This window comes from Colobus angolensis, unplaced genomic scaffold, assembly GCF_000951035.1.
Source record: "Colobus angolensis palliatus isolate OR3802 unplaced genomic scaffold, Cang.pa_1.0 Scaffold48, whole genome shotgun sequence".
Lineage (NCBI taxonomy): Eukaryota > Metazoa > Chordata > Mammalia > Primates > Cercopithecidae > Colobus > Colobus angolensis.
Window position 1 is genome coordinate 2,895,521 of NW_012118265.1, and position 16,583 is coordinate 2,912,103.

Sequence of the window (16,583 nt, forward strand, 5' to 3'; positions counted from 1 at the left end):
TCGTCTGAACCTGGGAGGTGGAGGTTGCAGTGAGCTGAGATCATGTCATTGCACTCCAGACTAGGCAACAAGGGCGAAATTCCGTCTCAAAAAAAAAAAAAAAAGATTACTGCCAATCCTAAGGTTCTTTGATTCTATCATAGATTGGCTTTCTATAACAGCCCTGGGGAGGAGAGTTTATCTTTAACAAGATTAAAAGCCCATGGCTCAAAGGTAACAGAATCAATACCTCCATCATCAATGAAAATGTGAAAAAGAAATGGAAATGGGAATGAAGAAGGGAAAAGAAGATACCAAAATTCATTCTAGAAGACCCCACAGGCCCCATCTACTATAAAGACTAGCTCTTACCCCATAACTTCTTCTAGTCACCATGTTCAACAGCAGGTGGATTAGGTTTGCTGAGTGTATCCTCTGGACCACCTGGAGAATTTGACTGTCTCTCTTCCTCTCTTTCAGATGTTCACCTCCACGATATTTGCTGTGGTTGGATTCTTGGGAGCTGGATACTCGTTTATTGTCTCAGCCATTTCAATCAACAAGGGTCCTAAATGCCTCATGGCCAATAATACATGGGGCTACCCCTTCCACGACGGGTAAGACCACACCCTGCAATGCCCACCTGTCACCACAAGGGGCATGGGCAGATAAATTGCCCAAGGGGAGACTGCACACAATGTCATGTCTTCATCCTTATGCAAGTCTCAGGCTTGGTGCTCCTTTGCAGCAGAGCTGGAGTTGTGGAGTACAGCAAAGTTGCATAGAATCTCACTTCGAATTGCTCCTTTGACAGATCCCAGGAGAAATAACTAAAAGAGGATGGATGCCTCCTTTAGCCTGAGGGAAGGAAGAGATTTGTTGTGTCATCACTTGCACCCAAATATTTATTAGCAGCAACACAAGGCAACTAATAGTATTAATAAACAGAGTAATAGTTTTTGTTGCAAATCTTATAATAGAAAACAAGAATAATTACTCACTAACTGGGCCCAAGGGCTTTCACTAATACCCCAAATTGCCTATAATTAAACAATCATTTAAGTGCAAATGTACAGAAAATGACATTGAAATCATTGTAGGTTTCTCGTGTTAATGGTAATAGCCTCATTAAAATAACATTTCATATTTTCATGGTACTTTGTAGGCTGTAAAGACCTTTATCCCACAAATTTATAATTTAATTTAATTTTCACAGTAACCTCAAGAGGTAATTACTCTGTGCCAAGGCAGGTTTAATAAGTTCAACGAGCTTCAAAGTCACATTGTGAGTCGAGGACAGTGCCAGACTCAAACTCAGGACTTCTAACTTCAAGTCTTAGCCTTTCATAGTACACATCTTTCTGTCCTGCACTGACCAGGACGGCACTGTTCAGTGCAGTAGCCAGCAGCCATGTGGAACTACTTAAATTCAATTTAATTTAAATGAAATAAAGTTAAAAATACAGTTCCTTAATCACACTAGCCATATTTCAAGTACCCAGCAGCCATATAGGGCTTGTAGCTACTGTATTAAATAGCACAGATCTAGAACATTTCCATCATGGTAAATGGATCTGTCAGGCCAAGCTGCACTAGACTTTAACCTCCAAGGGGGGCTTGGAGCATTTTTGGTTCATTCACCATCTCAGCCCCTCTGTCTGACAGGGACTGGCACATCCCACAGAGTCAGGAAATATAATTATCGGGTCTTCCTGCACATGAAGAATGGATTCATGTCTAAAAATAATCTGTAGAACACCAATATATTAACTCAAACCTCTACGTATTCATTTACTGTGAGAGTCTAAAGAACCTTAAGAATGGCTTCAGGTTGGGGAAGTGAAGGGGCCTAGCTCTCTGTGATACACAGTCTTGGCTTGTTCACAGATGTCCCATATGAAACATCCTCACCTTTCTCATAGTTAAGCAATACAACGTCTCTAACATCCTCATATCTTGTGCAGCAGTTTCCAAATACATTTAGTCTACTGTGTGAAAAGCCCTCTTATCATGCAGAGAGGACTGTTGGGGCTACGCTACCATGGGGTTGGCTTGCTTGAGCATCGAACTCAGATCCCAGCAGGCTGAGCCCCTCAACCCGCCCCCATTGAGGCTCTTCCCCTGACAGCTCACTCTCTCCACCTAGGGGTGTGTGTGTGAAGCTACAGATAATGTCTTGCTTCAAGGAGCCCTGTATTAATTCCAGCAACAACATCAATGCTGCAGTAAACATATTTTTCTTTTTCTGTTATGTGAATAATACTACCCTAGAAAGTCAAAGTCAGTTGAAATAAATCTATGTCCAAAACAGAGGAGGGAGAAAGAAAACACAACAGATGCCAAACAACACTCCAAAGCCATACAATGGCCTCACATGTTCTGACTGCAGAACTTAACACCCTCCCCTCACACACGCACGCCCTGCTTGGGATGGGATGGGATCAATGCCCAAGGTCAGGAGTGACAGCTGGCCTGTGGGCCGCCCCACGAAATGCCAAAGTGAGGGAAGGACAGGAAATCACTTTTGGAAGTTCCCCATATTAGTACTTCTGGGGAAGCAAGTTTTCATTCTCATTGCAGCCATTTATTGTGCATTGCTCTGTAATAGATACTTTCAACTATGTTATTTTATCTACCCCTCACAAAAGCAACTAACTAGTATCAAGAACAGGTACCAGATTATAAATATTTAATAATAAAAACAGAATAGGGTAAACCTTGCAGGCAAGTGGGAACATTTCAGAATTCTCTATTTATCTTCTGTTCACTGTACAGCTTTGATAATTACCTGAAGGGAGAATGATTTGAACACCAAGACATCTGTACAGCTGCTTCAAACTATAATGTGATCAAAAATTACTGTACAGGGATATATTATAAAACCGTATATATCACAGTTTCCAGATGATTTATGGGCTATTTAAGAATGATTTTGACTACTTATGTTTTAATTTAATCCCATGTAAGATGTAAGGCTGCTCTTTGTGCAAGGTATAAAATATGCCATGATGGCTACAGGAAGGGCTTTCAGGGGATGAGCCCAGGTCTCACTGTACCCTCTTTGCCATCTGGCAAACCTTCAGCAGCATTCTGTTGTCTCCTCAAATCCTGTTTCCTCCCTTCTGAGACAAGAACTCACATTCCTTTTTGATATTATCTACCACTGTCAGCTCCAAATCTTCCCTCTGACGGCAGAAGTTCACCTTGAATTTCTTACGGCAGTAACTGAACTTTCTATTGCTTGGTGTTTTCAGTTAACAAAGTGCTGTTACCTACATTGTTTCATTTGATCCTCACAAAAAGTTCATGAGATTATGTAACTCTCCTTCAGAGGCAGGATAGCCGAGGCTCAGAGAGGACAAGTGACTTGAAAAGAGGAATACAGTTTCTTAATGGCAGAAGCTCAAATCCAAGTTTTCTCACTCGAAGTCACAGTGTTTTTTCTAGAACACAATTTATATTGACTCATACTGTCTGCTTTTTGCCTAGATTCCCTGTTGGCAAAACTCATGGGATTCTACCTCCTACTCCTTTTACTATACTGTACTATACTGGTATCTGATAGTTTAAAAGGGTCTGTGGAATCTTCTTATCCAATCAGCATATAGTGACTGTTGTTATAGCTGGAAACCTAACACTCATACACAGCTGCTCAGAGACTAGAAAGGATCAGTCACTTGTATGAGCCAAAACAAGAAAACTCGAGACAGTTGTCATTTGTTCCTTATTACCAAAGGGCAGCCGTGGTGGCAACTGCTTCTTCTTCTTCTTGTTCTTCTTCCTCTTCCCTCCCTTCCTTTTCTTCTTTTCCTTCTCTTTTTTCTTTCTCTCCTCTTCTTCCTTTTCCTTCTTCTTTTTCTTCCCAATGATTAAGTGCTAAGTGTTTTTATGTGCATTATCTCACCTAATCTTCCTCATAAATCTGAGAAGAATTTTTATCCCTGAAAGAGAAAAATGAAGCTGAAAAAGGTTAACTTTCCCAGAGCTCCATGGCTAGTAATTAGTAGCAAGATTCTTTTTTTAGTTGGCTGGGAGTGGTGGCTCATGCCTGTAATCTCAGCACTTTGGGATGCTGAGGTGGAAGGATTGCTTGAGCCCAGGAGTTCAAGACCAGCTTGGGCAACATAGGGAGACCTTCCCACCCCACCGCCCCTCTACAAAAAAAGAAAAAAAAATTTTTTTAATTAAAAAATTAGCTCGGCATGGTTGTGCATGCCTGTAGTCCCAGCTACTCCAGGTGTCTGATGTGGAAGGATCTTTTGAGCCCAGGTGGTTGAGGCTGCAGTGAGCCATAATCATGCCTCTGCATTCTAGCCTGGGCAACAGAGCCAGACCCTGTTTCAAAAAAAAAAAAAAAAAAATCTATATATGTGTGTGTGTGTGTGTAGTAAGTATCTTATTTTGTGCCGAAGCCTATCCCAAACATGGAACAAAAAATGAATAGACATGGTTCCTGCCCTATCAGCATGTGGGTTAGGGTGAACACATGGAACAGATCCTCATAATGCAGAAAGTGTGAGATGGAGGAGTGTGGGGGAACCTTCTTCGAGAAGGTGACATGGGCTGATTTTGGAGGATGAGCAGAAGTTTGCCTTCCAGTGAGGGAGGAGAAACACATTTCAGGCATGAAAAGGCTGACATGCTTAGGGAACATCAGAGCACTGCGTGGCAGAAGCTCAGTGTGAATGAGGAGAGATTTGCAGAAGGGACCACCACACGATGTGGTGAGACTGAGAGGCAGCCAGACCTTCAGGACATCAGGGCACAGCAGAGGACTTCAAGCAAGACATGGCATGGCTACTTTGGACTTTTAGAGGCATGATGGTGCCAGTGATGTGGAAAGTAAATAGGAGGGTTCGGGAACTAAAGAGAGATAAAAGCTGGCATCATAATCCACATAAGATGGTGAACATCACCCAGGCAGCAGAATTGGGGCTCAAAAAAGACAAATTTCAGAGAGTGTTTGAAATGGAGTCATCAGGTTTAGGTGTGAGGAGAAAAGGGGAAGCTAATCAAGGTGGACTCTGAGATTTCAAATTTAGTGCACAAAATCCAGGGCTCTGCAATGTCGTAGCATTTAGCACTGTTTTCCTCAGAAATGTTTGTTGATTATAATATTAAGGGAGGGAGCAAAGGTAGTTAACGTGTTCTGTCCTGAGAACCATATTAAAGAAACACCCTAGAAGGAAAAAGAAACCTGGGCATTTTGAAATACACCCTCTTGGCTTCCTTTGAGTTAGAGCCTCCTCCCATCCAAGGTCTTCCTCCCTGAGACAATTGGCCATCCCTCCCTTGACCCTGAGCTGCTGAAATGAAAGCAGCCTGCACAGGGTGTGGGGACAGCCATAGGAGGGGAAATAGAGGAAGAGCCAGGAGTCCACGCATGGCACTACTGGGCCAGGCTGCAACTCTCCACCTCCTTAGAAAGAGTCAAGGGCAAGGAGAGCACCCTCACATCTGTGGTTCAGACACCACGACACTGAACTGAACACAGTTAAATGTTCTGCCTTGACATTCAGCTAAGACCATCTGCATTTGCACTTCAGAAATTACTTATTAGCAAAGAATATCACAAGCTGCTTTTGAACATATTCCCAAGAGCTGAAAGCCACCTTAATAGGATGATACTGGATTTGCACCATGTAATCTTAGCTTTAATGAACCAGAAACAGTTCACAAATGTTAGGAGCCAGTTTTGCCCTTGGCTGACTTAGGGTCTAGCCACACCTCTGCCATATACCATTTATCTCTCAGGCTTCATCTGTGAAATGAATGTGAGTAACAGCAACATGCACGTCACAGGTTCAGTTGAGAGTAAATAACACGAGGTACATAAAGCACTCAGCACAGTTCCTACCACATACTTCCTTGATTCAGCCTTATTATTCATTTTTATGAATATAAAGTATTATTGTAGTGGAATTTATTTTCATGCATTAAAACTTTAAAATTGTTATGCTTTTATAATGATTTATTTGACTTAATTTCAATCCTTTCAACCAGACATAGATAAGGCTCAAAAAAACTCTTTATTGTGATATAAGTAACCCTTGATTCACATACTATTATAGATGTATAAATCAAATGTCATAAATAAATCATTTCAAATATGCTAAGGACATAACTGCTCCAACAAAGGGCATTTGTGTAATGGGTAAGAGCAATGGCTTTGGAGTCAGACAGACCTAAGATCAAACCCAGGCACTTCCATTTATTAGCCTCACTTCTTAATCTGTAAAATGGGTATATGTTCATTCATTCAGTGATTGTTTACTGAAGTACTATGCCAAGTACTTATGCCAAGTACTGTTCAAGTAAAGTAGCATCTCCTTGGAACATTAGGAAAGATGATGGAAAGCAGCTAGCCCAGAGCCTGGCACAGAGGACCCAGGAAATGAGACCTGCTGCTATCTATGAAGCACTCCCTGTGCTGGAACTGGGGACAGAGACAGTGGCACATGGTCTTTGCCCTTGGGAGCTTATAGTCCTGAAGAGAAGACAAACAAATGGACAGTTGGTGGCAGCGCGGGGTCCAGGGGCTCTGTACAACAGGGATGAAACACAGAGCGCTGGGGAGCACAGAAGGAAACCAAACCCAGGCTGAGGGCAGAAGCATCGTGGAGCTTCTTCCAGAGGAGGTGGCATCTGAACTCATCAGACAGAGCAGGCCAGCAAAGCATGCATATTCGGGCCCCCTGGTTCCTGTCCTCAGCTGAGAAGAGAGTTCTGTGAAATTTGTGGCTTTCTGCTCCCATGTTGATGGTATTACTATAGCTCCAGTGGAAACACCTGCATAATAACTGGATGCTTTAAAACATCGTTAAGTGCATCTAAACTGCTTCTGCCCTCCTTGCTTCACTGCCAGGTCCATGAAAAACTCAGGACCCCTCTCTCCCTGGGTTTGGGGAGTTGGACACAATGATCAAACTGAACGTGAACACAGCCTTTTTTGCCAGAGTCTCAAAGACCACCAGAACCAGAGAGTTTGAGGGGAGAGAAGAAGGGCCTGAGTGTGGCTATGTGGTGTTTTGTGAGGGGTGAGGCTGCAGCAGGAGAAGGACTCATGATTTCTCCAGCCACCCAAATTCAATCCTTGCTTCTGCTTTCCCCCATAAACGTTTCACAAATCCCACCACCAGGAGGTGCTGTCATCCCACTGCTGTACAGGCTCTCCAAAGAGGCCCGGGACTCAGGATTGCCAGTTCTTTCACCTCAGGATCTTTTCTTCATAAAGTGTGCCTGGAAAATATTGTATCTTTATAACCTTTTATAATTACCAAGTTTTAAAATTGTAAAGATAGAAAGGACTAAATGGAAAAATGCAGAACAGAAAGACGGGTGTTTCATGTTGAAAAAAGAAAAAAGGCATTTTCACAATGGGTTTGCCACCAGAACACAGGTGTTATGAAAACCACCCCTAAATCAAAGCCAAAATGGGAAGGAAAAAGACTTATATCAATATTGTCGCTATTGGACACGTAGATTCAGGTAAGTCCACTGCTACTTGCCAACTGATCAACAAATGTGGTATAATCTACCAAAGAACCATCGATGAATTTGATGCTAAGAAGGGAAAGAGCTCCTTCAGGTATGCTTGGGTCTTGAATAAATGGTAAGATGAGTGTGAGTGTGACACATCACCCTGTGAAAGTTTGAGACCAGCAAATACTGCATGAGTCATTGATGCTCAGGACAGAGACTTTATCAGAAACATGATTACAGGCACATCTCAGGCTGACTGTGCTATCCTGATTGTTGCTGCTGGTGTTGGTGAATCTGAAGCTGATATCTCTATGGGCAGACCCATGAACATGCCCTTCTTGCTTACACGCTGGGGATGAAACAACCAATTGTTGATGTTAACAAAATGGATTCCACCGAGCCACTCTACAGTCAGAAGAGACACGAGAAAATCATTAAGAAAGTTAGCTCTTTCATTAAGAAAATTGGTTACAACCCCAGCACAGCAGCATCTGTATCAATTTCCAGTTGGAATGGTGACAATATGCTAGAGCCAAGTAGTAACATGCCTTGGTTCAAGGGATGTAAAGTCACCCATGAAGATGGCAATGCCAGTGGAACATGCTGCTTGAAGGTCCGGACTGTGTCCTACCACCAACTCATACAACTGACAAGCCCTTGCATCTTGCCCCTCCATATGTCTACAGAGTTGGTGATATTGGTACCTATGTGCTAAGTGGAAACTGGTGTTCTCAAACCCAGCATGGTGGTCACCTTTGCTCCAGTCAATGTTACAACTAAGGTCTGTTAAAATGCACCATGTTGCAAGCTCTTCCTGGGGAAAATGGGGTTTTCAGTGTTAAGAACGCATCTGTCAAATATTTTTGTAGTGGCAACATTGCTGGTAACAGAAAAATGACCCACCAATGGGAGCAGCTGGCTTCACTGCTAAAATGAAGCACCACCCAGGCCAAATCAGTGCTAGCTACGCCCTTCTGCTGCTTGTCACACAGGTCACATTGCTTCCAAGTTTGCTGAGCTGAAGGAAAAGATTGATCACCATTCTGGTAAGAAGCAGGCCCTAAATTCTTGAAATCTGGTGATGCTGCCGTCGTTAATGTGGCAATCTCACACAAAAAGGACAATCTCACACAACTATGCAGAAGGTGTATCATCTCAGTGAATTCTCACAATTGTGATGTGGTTCTTAGTCCGTTATATAGATTTAAACACACACACACACACACACAAACTGACACTAGCTGGGATGGTGACTCACACCTGTAATCACCACACTCTGGGAGACCAAGGTGGGAGGGCTGACCTCAGGAGTTTGAGACCAGCCTGGGCAGTACAGTGAAACCTCCATGTCTATTTTTTTTTTTTTAAGAGAAAAAGAAAGAAACTGATGCTAAAGGAGGTGAGTAACTTGCATGAGGAATACATAGCTATTAACGGGACTGCCCGGTTCATCTGAATCCAAAATACCAGCTCTTTCCAGTAGACTAGACTGCTTAGATTAAGTAAAATAATGACAATACTAGCATTTACTGAGCACTTACTATATGCTAAGCACTGATCCAAGCACTTTACTCATACTAACTCACATAGTCCTAACAATAACCCTATGATATGATAATGTAACTCCCATTTTACAGGTAAGTACACAAGGCACATAGCTAGCAAGTTACTAGTACCTGTACTCTTATGGAAAGATTAATCAATGCTATAAACAATGTTTTATTTTGAAATCAAGAGCAAAATGTTCATTCCTTCCTTTTCCATGAATGTTATAAAGATCTAAAAACAATAACATCAACATTAATTCAGTAGATAGATAAAGAGTTTTTCATTAAGGCTCTGAAAGGATGGAGGAAACAAAGAGACCAATTTGAACCTCTAAGAATGTGAAGAGTCATAATAATCCACAACATTTTACCCACTTTACTCATTTTTGCCTCAAAATAATATACTTCACATTTATCCTTCAAGGCACAATGCCCTTTACTTTTATTTTTTGAGATGGAGTTTCGTTCTTGTTGCCCAGGCTGGAGTGCAATGGCATGATCTCGGCTCACTGCAACCTCCACCTCCCGGGTTCAAACAATTCTCCAGCCTCAGTCTCCTAAGTAGCTGGGATTACAGGTGCCCACCACAACGCACAGCTATTTTTTGTATTTTTAGTAGAGACAGGGCTTTGCCATGTTGGCCAGGCTGGCCTCGAACTCCTGACTTCAGGTGATCTGCCCACCTTGGCCTCCCAAAGTGCTGGGATTACAGGTGTGAGTCACTGCACCCGACCACAATGCCCTTTATATTACAATAAACTCTTTCTCTATATAATAAAATATAAATATATTGCAGTTTCTCCTAATTCACATTTTATGTAAAATATGTATTAAGGCAACAGATATTTGTTCCTTTTGAAGAAAACTAATTACATCTTTGTGTATGAGAGATTCCTACATGTTAACAAAAATATAGTGAGTCAAATTCACAATTTAGTTAAGATTAGGACTTGAAATCAGGCTCTTCCCTTTAGCTATATGACACATTTGTACTTTACATGACTTCAGATGGCCACTACACTCGACAAGTCATCTGTCAAAAGTCAAAACGGTCTCTCTAACAACGATAGCTAGGATAAAGCTGTGAACATTTGTGAAATTCTACCACTGGAATGTCTCCATTTTCCTGTTGCCATCATACATGGTGAATTTGCCCGTCTTTTTGGACAGCTAACGAAAATTGTTCTGCCAGTTGTGTGACCTGGGAGAAAGTAACTTAGCCTCTCTATGCCTCTGCTTCCTTATTTGTGAAACCAAAAAAGAGAACCAGAGGTTTCTATGGGGAATAAATGAGTGAATATATGTGAAGTGATTAGAACAGGATCTGACACACAGGGTGTACTCAATAAAAACTGTAAGTTTTGTGGTATTTAAATTGTTAGTACAGAGTATTTTCTCCTGAAGCTAGTTTTGGATGGAAAGTAGCGCGTAAGAAACATCGTTATGGTAACTTTCTAGTCGAGGCAATTGCACACTTTTTACAAATGTTTCCTTTGTCCCCCATATCACCAACAGGGATTATCTCAATGATGAAGCCTTGTGGAGTAAGTGCCAAGAGCCTCTCAAGGTGGTTCCCTGGAATCTGACCCTCTTCTCCATCCTGCTGGTCGTAGGAGGAATCCAGATGGTTCTCTGCGCCATCCAGGTGGTCAATGGCCTCCTGGGGACCCTCTGTGGTGACTGCCAGTGTTGTGGCTGCTGTGGGGTAAGTTAAGGCTTTTGCTGTTTCTTCTCAGCACGAGGAAGGCCAGGTCAAGCCACCAGCACTGAGGGAATGAGGGGGTAAATGTGGCCACCTGCAGAAAACCAGCCCAGGTTGGGAAGTCCAGTCAGCCCAGTCTGTCAGCTCATGGAGACAGACACATTGCATTACTGGAACCCAGAGCACATTAAGACACCCAGGCTGAAGTTGGCCATAACTTTCAGCCTCACATCCAGTTGACCATAGTTCTGGAGACAAAGGACTCTGTCTATATATAAACATTTACAATGATGTTTATATGAAGATCCACCTGAAGTGAGTATTTGTCATACGGGTACAATGTCAGCAATAGTACATCATGGTCTGGGCTGGCATGTTCTCACTTCCTCAGATGAACAGAACATACCAGTGCAAAACCTAGATTTGATATGATTTCTGATACAGAAAAAGAGGTGGTTCTTATATGGGAAGATAAAAGGGAAATCACTCAGGCTTTAGTCTCTAAATAACATTGTAAAATACCAACAACAAAATACTAAAAATAAAAACAGACTTGCAGACAGTAACACAGTCTGATTATTTCAACTAATACCCAAATCAAATTAGGCAATTATTCACACACTTACATAAAGTTATTAAAAGCACAGATTGATGTATGAAGAAAAAAATAAAATAAAACTTGAGAGTTCCCTAATTGGGGGATTATGCAAATATATGTAAATAAAGGTCTATTCACGTAACGTAATGTTATGGTAAAACTTTAAATGACTCAAATTATTTTATTTAAAATTTAAATAAGAAGGCCAGGCATAGTGGCACATGCCTGTAGCCCCAGCTACTCAGGAGGCTGAGGCACGAGAATCACTTGAACCTGGGAGGCAGAGGTTGCAGTGAGCCGAGATCGCAGCACTGCACTCCAGTCTGTGCGACAGATCGAGACCCTGTCTCAATAAATAAATGAATAAATAAATTTATTTTAAATAAGCATTACATGTATATAACTCAAAAACTAAATATGTGCATGTATACACACACGGAGAAACATATAAAGCTATTCAGTTGGAAAGTCTCCCTCCGGCCTTTGTCTTCTATCCACCCAGTTCCCTCCAGTCTCCTCGCCTAGGTAAGGTTACCTAATTTCTTATATATCCTGTCACAGTATCTCTTTTTATTATTTTATTCTCCCTATCTTAAAAGAATGTTCCCCCCAAAACTGCAGTAATATTGAAAATCCCTATGAGATACTGTTATTAGCAGGATACAAAAATTGTACATAATATACAATTATATAAGTAGGAGAAAACAAAATTCTGTGAATAGAAAAAAAAAAAAAACTAAAGGAAATCCAACCAAAAGTTAAATAATTGTTATTTCTAGGTAGGAAGACTAACTTTTTTCCTTTAATCTATCCTACAGTATTAAAAAAATTTAATAATTATATATTACTTTTTAAAAATGAAAAATATAAATAAGTCCCCCAAATCAGCAGTAAAATGCATGTATTACAAGTAAATTTCACTGTGTATTTCATTTTTATTCTACAAATTTTCAGTTCTATTGTATTGTATTTAAATGTTTGGGTCTTTAAACATACTAGAGAGGAAAAGAAACAACCAACTAGCAATCCACCACAATTATTTTTATGATAGCGACTGAGAATATTGAGCATTTAAATCTTGTAATTCATCCAAAGTTCATGAATTTTTGCTAAATTATATACTGAAATTTCAGTTTCTACATATTTTAACTGCGTGGTAAATTTTCTTTGCAAGATTTATTGAAAATATGATTACTTTGGCTGGACAGGGTGGCTCATGCCTGTAATCCCAGCACTTTGGGAGGCCAAGGCAAGAGGATCACTTGAGCCCAGGAGTTCAAGACCAGCCTTGAACTGGTCTTGACCACGGCAACATGGCAAAACCTCATCTCTACTAAAAATACAAAAAATTAACCAGATGTGGTGGTTTGCACCCATAGTCCCAGCTACTCAGGTGGCTGAGCTGGGAGCATCAGCTGAGCCCACAATGCTGAGGCTGCATGAGCTGAGATCTTGCCACTGCCTACACCCTGGATAACAGAACAAGACCTTTTTTGAAAAAAAAAAAAAAAAAGAAAAGAAAAGAAAGAAAATATGATTACTCTTTGAACTGTTGATAATACTTTGCTAAACCTGAGAATTATCTCTCAATTTAAAAACACATTCATAGGTGTCAGTACGTTGGTTCCTTTTAGTGAGTTTTATTTATCTGGGCACCATATTTTGGAGATCTTAATGGCTGAGTCACTCCATAGTTGAAAGACAGTAGATGGACTCCATGGTTGTCAGTGCATGGGCACCAGAGACACAGAAAGTGAATGTACACCACCAGAATTGCCTATTTTTTTCCTTCCTTTCTTCCTCCCTCCCTTCATCTCTCCTCTCTGTCTCTCTCCCCACTCCTCCTCCAACTTTTTATTTTGAAAACTTCAGATCTACATAAAGTTGAAGGAATGGTGCAATGAACACATATATACTGTCACCCATGCTCACAAAATTGTTAACATTTCCTCACCCTCTCTCTTTCTGGACTCTTGGAAAGTAATTTTTGGACATCACAAAATTTCACTACTCAATATTTCAGTGCACAAGAGCTGCAGTTTTCAAGTCAGTCTGCTGAAGATTCCTTTCTTGTGGGCAGCTAGCCTCTCATGGGACTGGTCAGCATTCCTGCCCCAGCAGGACACTGCGGAAAGACTTGGGCTCTCAGCCTAGTTCCACAGCTTACTAGCTGAGCAACTCCAGCAAGCTCACTAACTTCTCATAGTCTCAGTTATTCCAACTGCCTCTTGCCTAATTTATGGAAAGAGGATGAGATCAACATCTATCCATTCAGGCAGAAAGTATTTACTGAGAGCTTCCTGAGCCTGGCACAGTCCTTAAATGAAGTGGTAGTTGTGAATGTGCCTTAAAATACATGCTATGAGGCCTGGTTTGAATGTCAGCTGTGTGGTCTTGGCCCAGTCAGTAGCCCTCAACTGCTCCTTGTCTGTAAAACGTGGCTATTAATACCTACTCCTACAGTTGTCAATGGAGTGCCTAGTACAGGGTGACAAGCATGAATTCATTTGAATCCTTAGAAGGCTCAGTAAATGGCACTGAATGTTATTTACTAACCTTATGAAAGTCAGTGAGGTAGCATAGCTTCGAATTTCCTTTAACACAGTCTCTGGGTTCTGCCTCCCTGGTTCAAATCCCAGCTCTCCTACTTGTTAGTGGTGGCTTTCCATGTAGCACTTGGTCTCTCAGCACCTCTTACCAAATTATTTTTTAAAATAAATGATGCATATTGTATACAATGTATTCTCCTCACGTGATGGGTGCACTGCAATTTCAGAATTCATCAGTACCTAATTCATCATCCACAGAACCAACAACCACTTGTACCCCAAAAGCTACTGAAATTTTAAAAAATTAAAAACAAAATAAAACAAAAATAAATAAATAAATAAAATGTAATTTCCTTGAGGACTAAATAAATAAATACGTGATGCAAAACAAAATGAAGCTTCCATTCCTATAACCTCAACACAGGTAGGTGACAGATTAAAGCTCTGAAACAAAGATAAAAAAGTGTAGGAATTCAATAGGCAACCAATAGGAGCCAGGAGGAAGGCAGGTGATGGGGATGGGAAGAAGGAGGGGGAAAGCAATAATTTACCTAAATCAGGACATCATAGCTAATTCACCTTTTCTACCTTCTAGGGAGATGGACCCGTTTAAACCTCTGAGATAAGCTGCTCAAACTCTACAGCATGAGGACTACGATTTCTTTTCATAAAACTTCTCTTCTCGGGATTGTTAATTCCTATCTGCTTCCTAGCTGAGAAAGCTTAGAGAAGACAGTTATTCCTTCTTTCCAACCAGCTTTGCTCGAGTCAGAATTTTGTTATTTTCAAATAAAAATTAGTTTGGCCACTTAACAAATTTGATTTATAAATCTTTCAAATTAGTTTCTTTTTAGAATTTGCCAACAGGTTCAAAGCAAACTTTTCATGATTCTTTTTATTACAAATGTAAAATGTATAAAGTCACATGTACTGCCATACTACTTATTTGTATATAAAGATATTTATATCTTTGGACGTTTTACATAAAGGAGGAAAGCACATTTAAAATGGGAAACTAAGACCAATGTTTAAGATGTATAAGGAAAAAAGAATGATTGATGTATCATAAGTATTGGTTATTTGTCGTCTTTTTTTGCTGACTTGCTTGAGTTGCTTGTGACTGATCTTTTGAGGCTGTCATCTTGGCTAGGGTTCTCTTAAGTATGTTAAATTAAAACCTGAATTCAGAGGTAATGTAACAAAGATTGCGTGTGTTTTAGGAGGGAGGGGCAAAAGGGTGAATGAATAACAACTCATCTTTTCTACAAATGTTTCCTTTGATCAAACAAAAACAAGTTTTAAAAAATTGATTTGAGTAATCATTTTGTCAGCCTGTTGCCCAGGGCTAAGGTAATAAGTGTTATTATTCTATGTGTCATATTAAGACTAACTGGTTTTATGAGTCAGGCACTAATAGGGCATCAGATCCATTCTGTTGATTTGTGTTCAAACCCCAACTCCACCACAAACCAGCTTAGGGGTCCCGGGACAGTTATTTTCAAAGTCTCAGTTTCCCCGTCTGTAAAAGGACACTTGAAAGACAGTCCATCATACAGGAAATTTTGAAGTCACCAAGGGTGAAGCAAGGGCCTGTAGGGCTGCCAACATGACCGTGTGCAATAAGAAGGGCCTCAGGGAAGTCCAAGCCAGAAAGTCTCCCTCCTGCCCCTGCCAAGCTAATAGGCTGCACCATGTAGGTCAGGCACACTGAAAACTGGGTTTGTCAAAGCCATCAATAAAGTAATTAATGGTCACCTACGGTATGCTGGCCCCTGAGGGGCTAGGCACTGAAAACACAGAGTTAAACACTATAGTTTTGACTCACTACAATGAGAATTCTGTAAGATCAGGGATTGTGTCAGGCACCTGAATCTCAATAGGCAGAAGCAAGAAAGGCAGATAGACATTGACGATCTCATTGCAGGAACTACACACACACACACACACACAGGATTTTGATTCAGTTTAGACCATTTGTTTTCAAACATGGCTGATCATCAAAATTACCTAGGGAATGTTCTAAAATTACAGATTTCTGAGCTGCAGCCTAGACCCACTGCATCTACAAATCTAGGCATGAGATGTGGAAGTCTGTTTCTTTGTCAGTCTATTTGTTTTTGTTTGTTTGTTTGTTTGTTTGAGATGGAGTCTCACTGTCTGTCACTCAGGCTGGAGTGCAGTGGCACAGCCATCTCAGCTCACTGCGACCTCTGCCTCCCAGGCTCAAGCGATTCTCGTGCCTCAGCCTCCCGAGTAGCTGGGATTATGGGCACCCACCACCACGCCTGGCTAATTTTTGTATTTTAGTAGAGACAGGGTTTCACCACATTGGGCAGAGTGGTCTCGAACTCCGGATGTCGGGTGGTCCGCCCGCCTCGGCTTCCCAAACTACTGGGATTACAGGCATGAGCCACCATGCCCTGCCAGTCATTTCATTTTTTAAAGCTCACCAAGTGATGTCGAAAACCAGCCACTTTGAGCAGCCATTGCGTTAGAACACCACCTGCAGGCACAAGGATGAAGACCGAGTCAGACCCCATTACTGCCTACCAGGAGCTCACATATCACAGAGGAATACAAGGTAGTACATGCTAAATACTAAACGGTGACCCAGGTAATGATGTTCCAGGGTAATGATGTTCTGAAGTTCAGAGATGTTGGGCTATTAGGACTGATTCACTTGCCTGAGTTCTTTGATGAGGGAATTTGAATGTGGCTAAGAGGCA

At 41.2% G+C, this 16,583-nt stretch overlaps 1 protein-coding gene across 1 annotated transcript in view; it reads left to right on the plus strand.

The window, feature by feature from the left end:
- Window positions 1–15,167, plus strand: part of TM4SF4 (transmembrane 4 L six family member 4) — a 28,313-nt gene extending 13,146 nt beyond the window's left edge. The window contains exons 3-5 of the mRNA XM_011958937.1: window positions 460–596; window positions 10,524–10,713; window positions 14,453–15,167. Coding sequence (XP_011814327.1) covers window positions 460–596; window positions 10,524–10,713; window positions 14,453–14,470 — 345 coding nt within the window. The 3' untranslated portion in view covers window positions 14,471–15,167. The remainder of the gene's footprint in view (window positions 1–459; window positions 597–10,523; window positions 10,714–14,452) is intronic.
- Window positions 15,168–16,583: the final 1,416 nt, after the last annotated feature.